At 43.9% G+C, this 18734-nt stretch overlaps 3 protein-coding genes across 3 annotated transcripts; 1 reads left to right on the plus strand and 2 right to left on the minus strand.

Annotated features, from left to right (window-relative positions):
- Window positions 1-336: 336 nt before the first annotated feature.
- On the minus strand, window positions 337-1374 carry LOC135399529 (probable NADH dehydrogenase [ubiquinone] 1 alpha subcomplex subunit 12). The gene is made up of 4 exons (XM_064631271.1): window positions 1152-1374; window positions 891-973; window positions 744-816; window positions 337-630 (listed from the first exon to the last, which is right to left on the minus strand). Exons 1-4 carry the CDS (start codon window positions 1241-1243, stop codon window positions 459-461), a joined length of 420 nt encoding a protein of 139 aa, XP_064487341.1. The 5' UTR covers window positions 1244-1374; the 3' UTR covers window positions 337-458.
- A 270-nt stretch (window positions 1375-1644) lies between these two features.
- On the plus strand, window positions 1645-3051 carry LOC135399530 (rRNA N6-adenosine-methyltransferase ZCCHC4-like). The gene has a single exon (XM_064631272.1). The coding sequence runs from the start codon at window positions 1650-1652 to the stop codon at window positions 3003-3005; it is 1356 nt and encodes a 451-aa protein (XP_064487342.1). The 5' UTR covers window positions 1645-1649; the 3' UTR covers window positions 3006-3051.
- Window positions 3052-4581: 1530 nt separating this feature from the next.
- Window positions 4582-18495, minus strand: LOC135399531 (thymidylate synthase-like). The gene is made up of 7 exons (XM_064631273.1): window positions 18341-18495; window positions 17547-17680; window positions 15180-15359; window positions 14087-14257; window positions 12561-12661; window positions 9358-9504; window positions 4582-4840 (listed from the first exon to the last, which is right to left on the minus strand). Exons 1-7 carry the CDS (start codon window positions 18403-18405, stop codon window positions 4703-4705), a joined length of 936 nt encoding a protein of 311 aa, XP_064487343.1. The 5' UTR covers window positions 18406-18495; the 3' UTR covers window positions 4582-4702.
- Between the last annotated feature and the right edge of the window lie 239 nt (window positions 18496-18734).

Raw genomic sequence — 18734 nt, forward strand, 5'->3', positions numbered from 1 at the left:
GGCATCATGTCTCTCCTTTACATATCTGCCCTAGGGTCCCAAACCCTGCTGAATGTGGGGCAGATGATTTTCATTTTCCTCAATGTATTACGGTTTCTTTTAATATATGTATGAGATCTGCCTAACATTTTACGTTTGCTTTCTATGGCTATCAAGGCATGTCCTGCTAGGCTCAATGTTCTCAGCACACATACTGTGACTTGTCAATCACACCAAAGGACGCTGACACTGTCGCGTTTGCTTGCCGTGTTTCAAGTAAGTCAACATACTTCGCACACGCTTACAGAATGACTTGCATGCTTGCCACAGGTACTGTAGATTGACAATTTTTGTAAATCCGTGTTTCAAACCCATGCATTTTCTGGGATTTTCTTTATTACGCTACCTAAACGCTGTTATGTACACATCCACGTTTCACACCAGGCATCACTGTTTTCCCTACGGCCAAGAGATGGCATCTACTTCTTTGTTGGAGGAACCCACGAATGAATTTTGGGAGGAACTGTGCTGTACGGCATATAAGCTCCACTAGTGCCGGTCAGGTTCTCAGTATGTGGAGCCAACCACTTGTGAGGCACTGGGGGAACCTTTGTTGGTGGGTCGTCTGTCATGTAGTGCAGCCAGCGGTGCCTAACATCAGGGAGAAAACAAACAAAGGAGTGGCCAGTTAAGGAAAGATGCTGATGTACCTGGCACTGGGGTGTTCGTGGATTTTAGTGTGCTGATGTATTGTCATATCTTACCACTCAGCTGGAACCTGGCTCCCGTCGTAGTCCAAGAAGACGTGGTCAGCATACTCTACGTACCGATTGCGCCCTGCGGATCAACGAGGGACAATATCGTCTGTATAAATCGTTGGCCAAGAGCCATGATAGGTGATGAGGTTATACCATAAAAGAATCTGTTATCTTCGTAGTACTTGTTGCCGAGTTTGTCCGTTCCGACGAGCGAACCCATTCTCAAGTCATCCATTCTGCAATAGAAAAACGCTGACATTCGATGTAATCTTGAAATTTTGGGCGAATTTTTTTTTCTCCGCACTTTAAAGTGTTCAGGTAAATGCATAACGTAAAATGTTGTCAAATTTTCAGATATGTAGCGGAGGTACCTTGCGATTTCGTTTCAAGGCAGTAGCGATCGTAAAATCTCACCTAAACAGCTTCACGACCGACTTCACTACGCCTCCATTGTGCTTTATAATCTGGAATAATCTTTGCACCTTATCAACACCAACAAACGACATAGTAAATCGGAATCTTTTCAATACTTCGTACGACCTTCCACCGAAAACAAAAAAAAATTGCAGAATATAGCTAGCCCAGCGCCCCCACTAGCTTTCTGAAATTTATTTCTGTGTTGCATTAGAAGAAAATGGCATACTTCTGAAAAGCAATTCAGTTTCACGGCTATTTGCTAGGATTTGATTTGGGATTGATTTGATTGCTCGGTTTTACTGTTTTACTTGTTGGCTTTGTAGATTGATGGTTGGTTTTGTTACTTTCTAGCTTCTAGCCAAGGGGCCAAGGCGAGACCCTAGCCAGAGCGCATGCGCAGATGGCGCAGGTCAACAGATTCTTCTTCCACTCTCTCCGCAGATGCATGCAACCGGTGCGGTGCGTAGGTGCGTATGTGATGGTTGTAATGGCTTCATGCCTCGTGGCTGTGTGTTTTTAACCAGTGACATAACTAACATGTCTCGTTCGACAAATGCAGTGGAACTAATTAGGGACAGCACAGCCATTCCACCATGTTGTGAGCATGGTCCTGCGTTGCTCTTTAGACGTATTGGAACAGAAAGCAAAAATGACGGCCGTTCCTTTTATGCATGTTCTGCGAGCAGGGACAGGAAGAAATGCCGCATGTTTCTGTGGGAAGATGAAGCGTCTCGTTCCCTGAACTCGAAAACGTGGGAAACCGTAAGTAGACGCGTCCTTCCGGAGGCGTCCCATCCCAAACTCTACAAACGATATCTTGCTCTATCGCGCTACCCAGCATCCCAGCGCATTTTTTGTTGTCAGAAGCTAATTCTACAGTCGGAAATGAAGCAGCACAAGTCTCACAGTGCACGAGTACAGATCACAGACGCTGCACTGCGCAGGCCGAGCCACATAATCAACGTGGATACCTCAAACACTACCAAAGCGCAGTACTTTTTCAGGCACGACTGTGTGAGGTTCGTCACAGACTTGCTGAGGAGCCGCAAATACAGGCATGTTGTCTGCATCGGAACTCCAACGATCCACGAGCACCTCCGCGAGCACTGCGACGATGTCGACAGCCTGCTTCTCGATATCGAACAGGCGTACGAATGTTTTTACAGTGAGGACGAATTTTGTTGGTATAATATGTTCAACCACTTCTTTTTCCGCGGAAGTCGCGCAGAGACTGCACTGAACAGACGACTTCAAGAAGCAACTTCGTGCGCCGTTCTTGTCGACCCACCGTTTGGTGGTCGTATTGATGCCATAGCGTTTACGTTAGAGAAAATACGTGCGACCGCTCGCGACCCGTCAGCTTTAAATATTTTCTTATTTTTTCCTTATTTTAACGAAAAGCAGATATGCGAGAACATGCCTACGCTTCGCATGCTAGATTACAAGGTCGATTACGAGAACCACGCAGATTTCAACGAGACCAGAGCAAAGGGGTCGCCTGTGCGAATTTTCACGGATGTGCCTCTGAGCTGTATACCGCTGCCGTCCGAGAGCTACAGATATTGCGAGAAGTGCACACGCTGGGTCGCAATGTGCAATAGGCACTGTGACATTTGTGGTGATTGCACCGCGAAGGATGGGGGACAATACAAGCACTGCAACAGTTGTGGATCCTGCGTAAAACAATCTCACAAACACTGCGACACATGTGGTAGCTGCCGCCCTGAGCAACATAACTGCACTGCGAGTGTTCTAGAATGTTTTCGGTGCAAGAAACGTGGACACAAAAGCAAGCAGTGTCCAGAGAAGTCGGAAGGAACTCCTGAGATGAAGAAAAAGAAGAAGCAATGAAGTAGTGAAAGTGATCTTGTCAAGATCAAATTCGTACAACTTGGGGGGGGGGTACTACGGTACGTGCTACGCACCCGAGCCAGCTTACATAAACCGGTTGCAAAGGCTACACGGAGATCAGAAAGCTAATGCACTGAGCAATCGTGCTTGCGCAGCTTTTACTTCTCTAGTCAGGTTGATGTGATGGAACCTTGTGAAGTGAAAGTAGCAGATCTTGCGCATGGAAGCTTGGGTTGTAGAAGTGTGTTATGAGTAACAATCAAAATACTATGCATTTGTATTTTTGCTATTTGAATTTGCTGCATAAGGTATTTTTTTTAGTGCCATTCCCATTCATATGGACCCAGAGACAATCTGGATCCAAACCCAAGCTACCAAATTGCAGTCACGAGCTTTGTTGTGATGCTCACAGTCACCGTACGAATCATCGACATATTTCAATTAAACTGTTTATACTGTCCCTTTAGTGTTACATAGAAGTTACTAGCTTGTATTTCACAACCATGCCAGTGTGAATGCATCTGCAGTACTGGTTTCTTTCTGAAAATCCTGGGAATATCCTTGGGACGAGGCACAGGCACTCTTACAGCACTTCACCTTTTCCTGTGTTTGGTCTGGTACTTCTGTTCTTTCTTTCACTTATTCCCCCAAGGACTCTTTATCCATACGATACGAACCTTTATTTTCGCTGAAACATGTGTCGAGGTTTGCTGACACGTCTACTGCCTGAGCTTTTAATTCCCCTGGCTTCTTGATACACCAGACCAGCGACACGGCCGAGCAGGTTAAGGCGTCCCGCTCTTTGGTGGTACCAGAGGTAGTGTTGAAGACTGGGAGATGGAGGATTCGAATCCTACCACCGGCTGAGCTCTCTGAGGTTTTCCCTGGGGTTTCGAAGACTTTCCAGATGAACGTCTGCACAGTTCCCACTGAAGTCTGCCCAGGACGCATACTGACCCCCTGTCCCCCACTCCTTCCTGCTGTCCTCCCACATCTGTACAACCCTCATAGCCACAGTTGCTTTGCTGTGCAAACACAATTAAAAACAAAAGATACAATAGTAATCCTTACTTCGCACTTCTGTGTGCAGTTTTTCTATATTTGGAACCGGTTTGTATCTGGTGCACTGCCTATAGTGCTCCGCTTATGGTCCAGGGTTAGTTTTTGAATTTATGCATCTCACTCTCTGACCTAATAATCGTTACCACATTTTAAAATTGGCTTTTAAAGTGTCTCACTAAGCCACTGAAGATTTCAAGCTATTCTACATTGGTTAGTATCTATGAACTGGGTACCAGCAATCCCACAAAGTACAGTCACAGACTCAGAGATACACTGAAGATGATGGCAATTGATGTTCTGAGGCTGGAACACGCAGAAAGTACAAATACATACAAAGCCTCAAGTGCATAAGAAATTAATGATTGAAAGAAGGAAGTCACCGAAAAGGTTACCCTTTTCCAGAAGATGTGGGTTCGAGTCCTACAGCTGGCTAACCTTTTCAGTGACTTCCTTCTTTCATCAAACTGAATATATTTATTACGGCAGCACATGTACAACAGAACATGACAAGAGCACATGTTCACAGGATTTGTTTGGTAGAAGCAAATAAAACCTTATTTAGAAACAGTGTAGATAAATAACACGCAAATATGCACACACACACAAAAGGTTCTCAACAACGTAAACGTGTCGTTTTAAAGAGCCATTCCCATTTTCAGTGGTGGGTGCGGATCATAGCCGATCAATTCAAAGTCTTCGGCACGAAAGTCGAAGATGTCTTCAACAGTGCGCTTGATTGACAGTTTGGGGAAGGGTCTTGGTTCCCTTTGCAACTGCAAGCAAACAAAGGATGCACACACATGACACAATGAAGTGTTTTGAGACTGTGACACAAATACAACATATGCGAAGTTAGAGAAATTAGGATAACTTTGGCCCTTTGCCGCTACTGAAGTCAGTTTTTTGAAGCTTTCAACAAGTGACAGAGGTCCCAAAAAGCCTGAGCTAGGGTGACACGCAGGACTAGAAACACCACCTCAAGCTCAAACCAGCAACAGCCATTTACCAAAGGCATCGAAATTGTTTTTTTACAGTACAACGTATTGGTTCGTCAATTGCTCCAGTATTGTCAGGAATAACTTGAATGCACGTGATGCATCTGTAATATATTTTGGAAGACTTTATGCCAAGGCTATGCTATTGTATGCACTAGATATGTTGATGACATTATTAACTTTTTCCCTACCGCGCACATAATGTGTGGATCACTGGTGACAGATGGTTTGAGAGCCGCGCTACACGACCTCCTGCGTCGTCTTCCCGTGGCGCACGAAATTTGAAGCGTTGCCGACTGCACAGGGGGCTTTGGGGCGTGCCCCCCCCCCCCCAAAAAAAAAGTTTTCTGGGGGATCCCCCCTTGAGGGGTCAGGTTCCCAAACTCTATCGCACAAAAAGGAAAGCACACTTTGTGAAAGCAAACAGCAACCTAGTTCAACACAACAAAACCTTTGTCATTTTTTGAAAAACAAATGCATGTTTGTTTACAACTGCCTGTGACTGTTGCATTCCCTTGTGTGTAACCGTGAGGCATTGTTTCGGCGGTGCTTTCAGGCAGTATATCATGGTCACTGTACACTCTAGGGTTGAACTTCAAGTGTCACGGAAAGACTTTATACCGCGGCACTTTGTTATTATTTCGTGGAAAGTCTCAGTTGAAATCTTTCGTTATTAACTCGCTAGCATACTCGTGTCATATAGAGAGCGGTTGCACTGGGTTCTTAAAGGGTTGCATGAGTTGCAGTTTCAAATCAAGGAAATGTGGCACAGTGATATGACGAGGGGTCGGACGCTTCCGCATACCAGTCGGCGGAAGACCAGTTCATCACCGCTACTGACATCTTCCTCTAAGTAGGTGAAGGACCGAGCGCATTTTCGGAGTGTGAATCACCCATCGCAAATAACGCGAGTGAGGGTTGACCACCCCAGTGCCGTGTATGCCAAAGGGAGTCTGGCCATTAATGGGACCTGCCTATACCTGGAGCTCCACCCACTTTTTGAGCTCTCTGGCCAACAGAGGTGGGCACTCTCACGAGGGCGTGCGAGGGTTTCCTCACCCTCACCTCACGATATTTGAGGTGAGGTGAGGGCCAATTTTTCTGGTGATGTTTGAGGTGAGGTGAGGAAAATTTTCAAAAAGTTTTTGGTCCATGTCTAGTTTAGCGGCGCCACTCGATTTCAAACTTCTAATCTACATACCTGGATAGAATTTTGCATGGTGCATCGTAATCCGAAATAATCAAGCGGCGGTCGGTTCCACGAATTCCTCCAGAGATCAGTTTCCCCTGGAAACTTTCGGCAGCGGCGACCATGTCATCTCCATGCGCCCATTGTTTACGTATGACAGCTTACGCACACCTCGCACTCTTCCCAGCATGCCTTTCGCCTGTTCGTTGCTAAGACGCACAGCAACTCCGCTATCGGACGACAGTCGGCCTCCTCCTCACGCAATTGCTCCGCGCCAAAATTGGCACTGTCTTCTGTCAGCACAGTCTCGAACAACTGCGGGGGGGCTACGGCCCCCCCCGGACCCCCCCCCCCCCCCCCCCGCGTGTAATATGTACTGACCTGGCCTAACCCAACCTCACTATACTTCGTTTAGTGAGGGAAACCAAGCTCTATGGCTGATGCGTAGGAGTACCACAAATGATACCCGTCGAGATCTAGTGCTTTCATTGTGCATTCTTGGCAACGAGCGAGAGGGAACAGGCGAAAGGCATGCTGGGAAGAGTGCGAGGTGTGCGTAAGCTGTCATGCGTAAACAATGGGCGCATGGAGATGACATGGTCGCCGCTGCCGAAAGTTTTCAGGGGAAACTGATCTCTGGAGGAATTCGTGGAACCGACCGCCGCTTGATTATTTCGGATTACGATGCACCATGCAAAATTCTATCCAGGTATGTAGATTAGAAGTTTGAAATCGAGTGGCGCCGCTAAACTAGACATGGACCAAGTTTTTGAGGTGAGGAAAAATTTCAAAAACATTTTGAGGTGAGGAAAACTATGGGAAATTTTTTTGAGGTGAGACGAAAAATTTATGAACACGCACTTTATGAAAACTTTTCCCGCGCGTACACGGGATATCTTTCTTTCCGCAGCTTCTGTCTCGTGGGCGGGGACTGCCCTCCTCTCTCACCACTGATCTGACGCCCGACTTTGCGCGCCATTCGCATACCCGCAATTGAACCTCAATTTCCGCGCAACTTTTACGGGTATAACAATCGTACCACGAAGCGTTTTCTGTGACTGACTAGGCCAAATCCTCCAGCAAAAAAAAAAAAGAATGAATGTCACATTAACAAGCAATTTCATGAGTTCAATTTCGAAAATGTATTTCAATGGCAAATTGATGAAACTATTTGTATTTGGTGACAAACTAAATGTCCAGAAGAAATTTGTTTACCCCATATTTTTCCGTTAAGCCGTTTTCTTATAATGGTCAAATGACACGTTTCGTGCTGCACCCTGTATGCACTCACGCTTGAGATATATGCATTTACACTGGTAGTCACTCAAAGCCAACGCGTATCGAATACACAAATAGCTTTAAAAAATTGAGGTGAGGTGAGGAAAAGTCTCAAAAATTCCTTTCAGGTGAGGTGAGGAAAATTTTTCAATAAAAAATTGAGAGGTGAGGAAACATTTTCAAAAAATGTTTGAGGTGAGGTGAGGAAAATTTCGAAAAACATTTTTGAGGTGAGGAAAAATTTTCAATACAAAATTGAGGTGAGGTGATGTGAGGAAAATTTTTCAAAAATGTTTTGAGGTGAGGTAAGGAAAATTTTTCTCCCAGAAAATTAAGGTGAGGGCGACGCTATTGAGGACAAACGCCCACCTCTGCTGGCCAATCACAAGGCAAAATACAGTTCGCTATTAATCCTAGGCTACCCAAGCTATAAATTGTCTGTATGCATTGGGTGCTGACATTTTCGGGAAACTGGATTGGATTGGATTGAATAGGATATTCCCTGACTACCAAGCAACATAATGGATTTTGCGTCCACTTTTAAAGGCGCCATCTGGATGGAGAGGGGCATGTCGGGAAGTCGCAGAGTAGCAGAAGGGCAGAAATAGCAGAAACAGAAGTGCATTCTAGCAGAACTGATTGGCCGATAGAACCGCTAGTTGGAACAGACTGCAGGTATTATACGTATTTTAACTATAAAACATAACATGATTGAATCGAGAATGGGCAAAGGTGTGTACGTGAATAAAAGTATGTCATAAAATGCAAATTTTCGGCAATCCGTAGCGTTTTTCTCGCTATTTGCCTGTGATTGCTGTCGTTACTAGGCCTAACAAGGACGACTAAACATGTTATTTTCAGGTAAACGTTGACACTGGAGCGAAATTTAAAGGGATTTGCAAGATAATTGCAACAAAATGTACACTTACGGAATAAAATTGATGTAATTTGTGAAAAAAATTGGTCATGAAATCTTCGCTTCGCCGTTCCAAGCTACGCCGCCATTTTCGGGAAAAGTTTGGGGTCATGGCAGCCCGCATAGAAAACAGCAGCCAATGAAAAACGCTCAATTTGATTGTCAGGTCGAGCCTCGTTTTTAGGCTCCTCCTAATGGCCAGACTCCCTTTGGCATACACGGCACTGGGCCACCCGGGAAAGCTTCCAATGTCTTTTTGAATTACGCCACTTGTCTTAATGATGCCACCTGCGACATGATCAACGCACACGACTCGTGGAGCGATCTTGTAGAGAACGGCAGTTTCTTCAGCGGACACTTTTGACAAACACCGACGTCTGCGTCTGCAAGCTAACAGCCCGCGATGAAGCGACAGTGCAAACCGTCCAGGACCGCGAGGCGTGCGTGCAGGAAAACGACTCTGAAGATGATCGGGACTTTATGGCAGCGGAGATGTCCAGCAAACAGGCGATAGAGTGTGTGTGCACGAACTGAGGGACTTCGGTACTCAAAACGGACTGAGCGACAGGGCATGTAGTTGCCGCGCCGTTGTTGAGGGCGCCGTAGTGCAAGACATGGTCAGGAAACTCTGCCAAACAAAAATCACTGCGTTTTTCTAGGCTCCCTGAGAATGTTGAATGATTTTTTTTTGTCTGCAAGGAATCTCTGCGCTGTGCGGTTTGGTTCACAACATGGTATAACAGAAAGGTGGGCACTAAATCCCGGGCATGTATTGGCCTAAAAATGTGATATTTGGTTATAGTGCAGATTTTCAGCGGTCTCCGCTGTACTTCGCTTGCAGTTGGTCAGTTTCACGCTGCTTTAGGAAATCAGAGGTGAACAGGACTCACACCATAAAGAAAGGTATATTACCTGTTTCTTTAAAACATCAACGTGTGTCAAGTAGACGTGGGCATCTCCTAAAGTGTGGACAAAGTCTCCCGGGCGTGTTCCAGTTACGTGGGCCATCATATGCGTCAACAAGGCATAGCTGGCGATGTTGAAAGGCACACCAAGTCCCTGATGAGCAAAATTTTGTACTATAGCATTAGCTTATCTTTTTGTTTTAACCACTACATGTGATGAAAGTGAAGAGGAGGCTGGGCGAGAGGGAAGGCCAGCACAAGCTCATGCCACGCACATGAATTGCGCAGTTAATAAAATATTCTTCACCCACAGAACTCAAGATGTTGCTTTTAGGCTAAGCAGAGCTGCAAAAATATTGAAATTTTGAGTATTGATTGTAACGTTCCTTCTCGAAGGAACCCAATAGTCCAAAAAACTGTCTCCTCTTCTTTCTTCCTCGTGACCCCACCCTCTCGTCCTCCTCGTTGGCACCTTACATTGATATCATTCATATTACCCATTGATATATTGAATTATATGCATTATTGATCATATATTGATATTGATTGATGGAACTTCATCATTTGGTATCCTTTTTAAGCATTGTGACATCGACATTGTTTCGTCTCTACTACAGAAACTTCACACACAAACACACACACACACACAAAACAAACAAACAAACACGATGAAAATCAAGTACAGGGGACTCCCATTAAACGAAACTCGGCTAAATGGAAATTACGGATAGACAGAACAATATGGTCACCTTTGGTTGGTTTCCTATGCACGCAATGATAAAGAGCTTCGGAACACTTAGCTTAAACGGAAACTGCTGAGACAGTTGCGAGACACGACTGTTGATCACCATGTAAGATGGGCTTCTAAATATACAAAAATAATGAAAATCCAGGAGGTCGACGGGACCTTCCCGCCTGTTCGGACATGAAACCCGCCTGTAGTAGATGGATTTAAGTCTGTCAGGCTGGAGTTTCTCCCACCACATGCACCTGCAGTGATTCAGCCCATGGATCAGGGGGTCATCCAAAACTTAAAGGTGTTTTACTGGCAGCATACTGATGCATCGAATGCTGTTGTGCGCAGAAAAGGAGTACAGTCAAACCTCGCTTTACGAACACCCTTCGTTTCTCAGAAAATCGTTCGTAAATCGAGGTATTCGTAAATCGAGATCCGAGGTCTGCAGTGCACAAATACCTTACAAAACCACGGGAAATTGATTTAAATAAGTTTTATTTTGGAAAATACTGCGTAATTGTGCTTTGCACCATACTTTCTGCAGGGTCTATCCTGTTTAAAAGAGATGACAGAAGTCTGACACTTGACTCATGCACCCGGTCCTCAAAGTACCGTATCGCGCGCGGATGAGACTGTTTCCAACAGCAAATATTACGCTTGTCACTGGCTGTCAGGACTGAACGCTTTCTTGGAACGGCAAGATGTTTCCATCTCGGAGACCTGGTCCAAACTCACAACCATTCGGCTGTAAACGCCCGAATTATTGTTTCAGGAAATGGTGAATCATGTTTGTGGAACGTAGTGGTGTTGGGACATTGTATGTTTGACCTTGGCAGCATGTACTGAGGAACTTTCATTATCCTCCGGTCCATTGGCCTGTCCTCTGTACGTTCATAACGCCCGTTCATATATCGAGGTCAGAATGGCTTGGCTACTTTGGGTCCGTCCCCTCATAATCCGTTCATAGTTCGGATATCGAGGGTTTGTAAAACGAGGTCAAAATACATGGAAAAACTTTGGTTCCCTGTGGAGCCGTTCGTAAGTTGAGGGAATTCGTATATCGAGGGTTCATAAAACGAGGTCCGACTGTACAGCGTTGACCTCAGTCAGTCCTTCACATCCTCACAAATGCATGGACCGAGTTGAAGGCAATAAGAGATGCCTTCACCATGCGGGGTTCACAACACAGGGTTACCCGACTCAGCAGAAGTCACTGTAGAACCTGATGACGATGAGGACGCTGACATCATCTGCAGTCAGATTGTGCCCTCATCATCTTTCACACGGAAGGATTATGAATAGAGCCTGAAGTTTTCGGGAAATATTTTTTTCTAAATTCGGGGGGTAAAATCGGGTAAATAAACATGTGCACTAAATCCATGCAAATTCAGGGTGAGAGAACTCCTGGTATGCTAAATTCGGGGAGAAATCGGGCTCAGTTACTCAAACTAGCTGTAATGGTTTGGTACAAATGGTGATGTAACTGCATTTGCTGCCAAACAAGTAAGTTAGTGCCTTCCTACATACATCCCAGTGAGGGGAATTTGCCGGGTAAAAATCGGGGAACCTTCAATTCGGGGAAGAATCGCGTAAAACCCTGAAACTTCAGGCTCTAATTATGAAGCACTCGACACGGACGTTGCAATATGTGGTGAAGAGAGCCTTGAAGAACTTATAGCTGAGGTTGAGACAGAAGAAAGTTCTAGCAGTGATGATGATGATGATGATGAGGGTAATCATCCTGTGGCCCCTGCAGTGCCAGAGCAGGTCGCAAGGGATGCTGTTGTGAAACTGCAACATTACTTTGAGCAAGAAGTGCTGTTGGAGTTTATACCGAGCTTGTCTAGGAGCAATGGCTATTTTGTCGGACAACTCCAAAATGCAAAGTAGACACCAATACGCTCATTTTTTGCGAGGCAGCCACAGAAGCTGGACTGAAATAGAGTTGAATTTGTCAAAACTTGCGTATGCTGCTTATATATAGAGCCTGAAGTTTTGGGGTTTTACCCGATTCTTCCCCGAATTTGCACCCCGAATTGAAGGCCAACTCTTTAGGGCGAAACCCGACTTTTACCTGGCAAATTCCCCTCACTGGGATGTCTGTAGGAATGCACTAACTTAATTGTTTGGCAGCAAATGCAGTTACATCACCATTTGTACCAAACCAGTTCAGTTAGTTTGAGTAACTGAGTCCAACTTCTCCCCGAATTTAGCATACTGGAAGTTTTTCCACATGAATTTAGTGCACATGTTTGTTTACCTGATTTTTACCCCCCGAATTTAGAAGAAAAATATTTCCCGAAAACTTCAGGCTCTACTTATATAGAACTTTCTGATAAACGGAACGATTTTTTTTTTGTTCCCTACGATTTCCGTTTAAGAGGAGCCCACTGTATCGTCCATTGGCAAAACTTGTGTATGTTGTTTATATGGAACTTCTGATAAACGGAACAATTTTTTCGTTCCCTACTTACCATATCAGCTGATCGCTGGTACAACTGACACGAGAGCTCTCCATCCTGAACATAAAACTGTGCAAGGCAGTGGCAGGGTGGAAGTGCCATCTGAGGAAGATCTACAGAAGGAGGCTTACATTAGTAGCAGTATTACTGCAGCTGAATCGTGAAAGAAAGGAAGGAATACAAGTGCAAGGCAACAAAACAGGAGAATGCTCAAAGTGCAAGTGCCAATTCTGAAGAGTTTTACAACTCTCATGCCTCTATATAACAGCTCTAAATGTGCATAGTGTCGCAATGTTCAAAGTAAGACTGAAAAGAAATAGCCTATGTTGCAAATACAAATTTAAATATACAATCATCAGAAGAATGTGCGTAAGAGCCACCACACACATCACATTTCACAAGCAAACATTTGTTTGAAAGGATGTGTCATGTTTCAACTAGTCCAACAGCTCTGGTGACCCATTTTCATCAGGAAAAATAGAAAGTTTCAACTACCATTAGGAAGATCCATGTTCTATAATTTTGAAAGGGGTAAAGCAGTGGAAGATTGAGGTTGTCTTTTAACTGTCAGCATGCAGTCAAGCAAAAGTTGTTTACCAGGGAGCTAATGGTAGCATTCTGCCACTGAAGGGCAAAAGAGAGCCCTGTTATGCCTGCATGCTTAACATACACAAGTTCACTCATGAAACCTGGAATGTGCATCACAGGGCAAAAAGGGACAGGTAAAGGGCTGTTACTTTCCATCATGGCCAGGTTACGCTTGAATCCTTAGCGTACGCAAGTTTATGAAGTTTGGAAAGCAACAGAACTGGAAACAGTTCCAAGGCATGGACACTGTTAAAAAAACAGATGATCCCACCATTGGTACTATGGAAGACGTCAGGCTCTACCAAGGATTCCAGTGGTTCTTCCAAACGTCTGCCTGTGTTGTTGAAACTTGGCATCTACATTCTAAAGCTACCTCAAACTTTGCAAGAAAATAGACTGCAGGGTTACCCAAATGCCATTATTGGGGGGAATTATGACTAAGGCCCCCACATTTTCCACAATTCAGTGAAATCTGGAGTTCGTTGCGGAATGTTTCGTTTGGCACGGAATCTCGCGGAATCTCATATTCACTGTTCCGCGGAATCCCGGCATTCACTGTCAGAGGAGAACGCAAGATATCCTGCAATGCTGAGCCACAACAGTGTTTTGAATCTGTAAGATTATAATTTTTTTTTTTTTTTGTCGCCACATTATCCAAGAATATAAAGTGCTTCCCCTGTCAAGCAGCCACTCATTCTTTGCTGCGGATAATCGTTGAAAATTTACAAGTTGGTGCCACAGAATTTTGAATTTGCCGCAGCAGAAAACCCAGTGCCCTAATTATGGCACTACATAATATTTAAGGCAGAACACACACAAATGAAAGGCAATAAATATTGGCATCATTTCCAAACTAGAAAAGTGGGTAAGGACACAGCACAAAGGGACACAAAAGTCAGAGATCAATTCTCAGAGGAGCCTAGTCCATGCTCCCCAACTCCAAGACTCACCTGCGACATTCCAGGAACACAAAATCATTCGGCGATCATCTGGGTTGGTGCGAATGGTGTGCACGAGGTTCTTGATTTGATCAATTCCTTCACCCGTGTAGTCTGTTCGCATATCACGATACTTTGCTCCAAAGTGTCTCCACTGAAAGCCATACACGGGCCCCAAATCACCTGCGCCAGAAGCAAGATATTAAAGTTTTTGAAGTAAACTCTTTGAAAGGTACCGGGTTAAGTAGTAAATTTTAGTTTATTCAAATTACTACAAATTTTAAGAAGAAATGGCATGACTCTACATAAAATATGCAATCAAAACTGAAATTTCTAAACTGAACCTTTTAATATACGTGCACAGAAGACAACACAAAAGATTTTTTTTCTATGCTTGTACTGTCAACCCTCGATTTACGAACCTTCGATTTATGAGTTCCCTCGTTTTATGAACACTAGCACGAGGAACCAAACTTTTTACATGCATTTTTCCCTCGTTTTATGAACCTCGATATTCGAATAATGAATGGAATTTCTGGGAACCAACTAGGAGTTGCCCAGCGTTTTTGCCCTCAATTTATGAACGGATCATTCCGAGGCCAACAAAAACCTTCAAAGGGATTATTCGTGGTCTTATGAATGACGCCTGAACAGACAAAACGTTTTTCGAGGTATTGCACCCTCGGTTCTTAACCCCTCGAAATCCGAACAACAAACGTGTTTTTGCAGAAGTGTTCCTGACCTCAATTGACACAGCGGAAGGCATGGTCCAAAGCAAAATTAAACTATTTAGTATTGCATAATAAACAGAGTGTGAATGCGCTAACATCTGTGTTTTGTGAGACTGATACAGCAGAAGGCATGGTCCAAAGCAAAATTACACAATATATTGCATTATAAACACAATATCAACTCGGAAATACTGTTCCATTTGCTCGATAGTACTCACTTAACATAATTTTCGATTTATGAACGATTTTTCGGGGAACCGAGGGTGTTGATAAATCGAGGGTTGACTGTATATTACTGTGTCATAAACGTGTCAGCTTTGTTTCTTGAATCTCAATGCAGAAAGCTGTTGACAAGTACGGTGAGGATGCAATACCTTCTTCTCTATCTGTGAAGCCAAGGCTGTCCAAAAACTGCCTGGAACCGTTTCCATCCCAAATGTGAACTCCTTTATCTGACAACTCCTTAGCGCTGGTCGAGCCTCTGAGGAACCACAGCAGCTCCTCCAGCACGCCCTTCCAGAATACTGTCTTGGTGGTGATCAACGGTATGGTCCCTGGGTAAAGGTTTTTGGGATTAGAAGCGGTGTGGGGGTATGCACGTTATGTAATTTGGGATTGGAGTGCATGCTCTTGAAATCACGATAGGCCACAATTTTTTTCGACAATTCAAGGACAACATTTAATATCCCACGGCACATTTCCCTAGTAAATTAAACTCCCAGTAAATGGAACAGATGTTCGTGGTCCCCTCAGGTTCCATTTAAAGAGATAGCACTGTATTTAGCACTACACCCAGTTACTTTTTTTGTCTGGTACTCAGTAAGTTAATCTAAATACTTCTTTTGAATATTTTTGACAAGCCTGTGTAACTGGCAGCGTCTCTGACTGGAAACCAGGGGTTTGGTTTCGAATCCCACTGCTCGTGCCCTTTGGTCAAGTTCCATTCTTCACGGGATTCGGTGCCCTTCTCGTCCTTCTATGTTTCGGTGCCTCATCTACTGCAACACTGATTCAGTTAATTTCTGCGATTTCATATGTTGCACGTACTGCTATGTATTGGTGAATGGTTGACGCTAATATTTTGCTCTGTCAGCCAAGGCTACATTATAACTGGTTAATTTTCAGTACAGACACTTTCAGCCTAACAACCGCCCTCCTTGTGCTGTAAAGACGTGTACCAATAAATCTCTTGCAACATGTGCACAACAGTTTTACTGCACCCCGATCATACTGTAAAAGTGGTTAACTTCGCTGTCTTAATAATTTACGAATTCACGTGGGAATTTCATTCATTGCGATATGGTATTTAGGAGATAATTAATGCTGAAAATTGCGGGGGTATCCCACAAATAATATGACAGCCTAAAAACATTAAACTAGATGGACAAATGCAATGAGTGTGAGGTTCACGACTGTAAGGATTTACACTATGGCTCTTCCCTGTGAGTAACATCATGTGGATAAGCCAAAGGCACTGCCAGCGATGCACTTTTTAAATTGAATACAGCTATAGGAACAGGACTACAGAGCTCCATCAAATGTCATCATATGCTGAGATGCAACAGCAAATGGAACAAGCGATATCCCTGTTATGTCACAACTATCTTGATAGGACCACTGTGCAATAAAAAGATGACAAGGTTAGAAGATCATCAGTTCTATTCCTGCATGAGTTCGTGCAGGATGAAAGTCCAAGGATGTTTTTGGTGCATTCGTTTGTACAGCGTGCATTTAATATGCTTTAGTATTTAGCCGAGTTCGAGGTAACTCGTTGCTGTAACTAAGTTCCTTTTTTGGTAACTTTTTACTTAGAACTCGGTACTTTTGCACCGAGGTAACTTTCAGAGGAACTCGTTCCTTTTTCAGGTAACTTTGCCAAAGTGAGTTAAGTTCCAAGTTACTTTTGATTCGCTCTTCACTCACGTCCACATATTTTCTTGCTTTCTCTCCGGTTCCTCCATGGCATTTTTTTGACATAAGACGTGATATTCAATCAATGACAGTATTTTATTCAGGATGTAAGAACCGCTGCCATTGAAATGAAGCTGAAGCATTGTACGCTCACAGTGAGTAAGATGCAAAGCGTTCAAATAGACCTCTACCAGAGAAACGTCATTGTGACATTGGTAGATAGACTGAAACAAATCGGAGGGAGAGGGCTGGGTTCCACGAACGGGCACTTGTTTGCACCCTCCCATTGAAAGAAAAGTAGGACTGAAGGACGCGTCCCTTTCAGGTACCATCGTAATCCCCTGAAGACCATGGCTCTCAGGCGCGACCTTCTTCGCCTCTAGCTTCAAGTGTAGTTAATCTCTACCAAATTTGTGGAGCTGTCTAACATTACGGCGTCATTTATTTACAAACAGGGAGAGGTCTACTGTTGGACATAAACGAAAACGATCTAAGTGTGCTGCATTCCTCCGTAGGCAACTCAAAGTCTAACTCAACTGCTCACGCGCGCGGCCCCTGCGTAATGCTATTCTATGTCCGAAGTAACTTGGAAGTAACTCGTTCTTTTTTTTAAGTAACTCAATAACTTCGTTATTAACTTTGTTACATTTTCACATGGTAACTTAACTCCTAACTAGTTATTTTTGACGGGTAACTTCTCAATCTATTGTAGTTAGTGCGCTGAGCGTATTGATGACGTTAATGCACATTATAGTTCCTCTCGTAAATAAACAATAACAGAGTTTAATGTTGTAGCAAAAAAGTGAAATGGAAATCACAACATCTCTCACCGTTTCGTAAGGAGTAGCGGCTTTGAGTTCCAAAGAGGGAGATGGTCCCAGTTCCAGTACGGTCAGATTTAACTTTTCCCGAATCGAGGATGCGGGACACGAGGGATAAGTACTGATACTCATCGTGGCTTTCACTGCGCAGGACGGAAAAATTATGCTCACAGCTACAAGACTCCCGATACCTTCTTGGCAGGTGTTAACCAAACAAACTACAGTATCCACAGGTGCATAATGCTTTTGTTATGTAGTTATTTTAGGAACACTACATCAACACTCAACAAGACTCTAGTAGAGCGAGCGAGCAAGAAATAAATAAAACAAGTATATAAAGGTGCGTGTAGGGAAGAAATCACATGAAACAACGAATATACTGATCCAAAAAATCAGTGAGCATACACTGCAAAATATCAGCTATCCGGTCAACAATAAGAAGAAAGCCCCACGTAATCGGAGAGTTTATTTCATTACCTGACAAAAAAGAAGAAATAACGCGTTTGTAGTTCGTACCCCGCTTCCCGTAAGCGCACAGAATTCTACGTTTAATCTGTTTAATTACACCAGGTCGCACAACAACTACACTACCACCTCGCCCAGGCAAAGGATACCGCCGCGGTCTCCTTGGTTCACATTAACAGTCAAATGTTTTTGCAAACCCCATAAGTTTGTGCATTGTACGTTTGAAGATACGGCAAGTAGCGAAACCTAACCCGCTACAAATTTGGTTGTCGTTCTGTGGTAGCTGTTTTGGCGTTGTTTTACTGGCAGGACCTATACTAATAATATAGGTAAAATACCTGGTCGATGATCCGTTTTCCGCTTTCACTGCTAATAACTCATCGCCACCACGTTGACCCATCATCCGTGCACAAGAATTCTCCGAGTCTTCTTTCAGTTTTCACGTCGCGCGCTAAACTTACGTGTACGAAACTACCTCCCCTGCATTACTGGCGGCTGACTCAGCTACAAAAGAACCACAAAAGGACTAAAAATTGTGCAGGAAAAACAAACAAACAACCGCTAGCACTAAAAAAAAATAATTTTACTGGCAACTTATTGTTTCTCAAAGATTTTTTTTTTTGTCCCATGCATTTATTTCGAAAAGAGTCGTGATATTCACACTCCGCAGTAAAGTCGACTAAAAATACAGAAAAGCCGACTCGAACTCTCTAGTGCACACATTAGAGAAAT

The sequence above is a fragment of the Ornithodoros turicata genome, chromosome 7 (genome assembly GCF_037126465.1).
Source record: "Ornithodoros turicata isolate Travis chromosome 7, ASM3712646v1, whole genome shotgun sequence".
Lineage (NCBI taxonomy): Eukaryota > Metazoa > Arthropoda > Arachnida > Ixodida > Argasidae > Ornithodoros > Ornithodoros turicata.

Coding starts and splice junctions, on each gene's coding strand:
- LOC135399529 (XM_064631271.1), bottom strand. CDS start 1,243: ATGTCGTTTGTTGGTGTTGATAAGGTGCAAAGATTATTCCAGATTATA. Junction 974..1,151: donor TCGGTCGTGAAGCTGTTTAG/GTGAGATTTTAC, acceptor TTTCTATTGCAG/AATGGATGACTTGAGAATGG. Junction 631..743: donor AGCCAGGTTCCAGCTGAGTG/GTAAGATATGAC, acceptor CCCTGATGTTAG/GCACCGCTGGCTGCACTACA.
- LOC135399530 (XM_064631272.1), top strand. CDS start 1,650: ATGCCTCGTGGCTGTGTGTTTTTAACCAGTGACATAACTAACATGTCT.
- LOC135399531 (XM_064631273.1), bottom strand. CDS start 18,405: ATGATGGGTCAACGTGGTGGCGATGAGTTATTAGCAGTGAAAGCGGAA. Junction 14,258..15,179: donor CTTCACAGATAGAGAAGAAG/GTATTGCATCCT, acceptor CTTCTGGCGCAG/GTGATTTGGGGCCCGTGTAT. Junction 4,841..9,357: donor TTGATGTTTTAAAGAAACAG/GTAATATACCTT, acceptor GTTTGCTTGCAG/TTGCAAAGGGAACCAAGACC.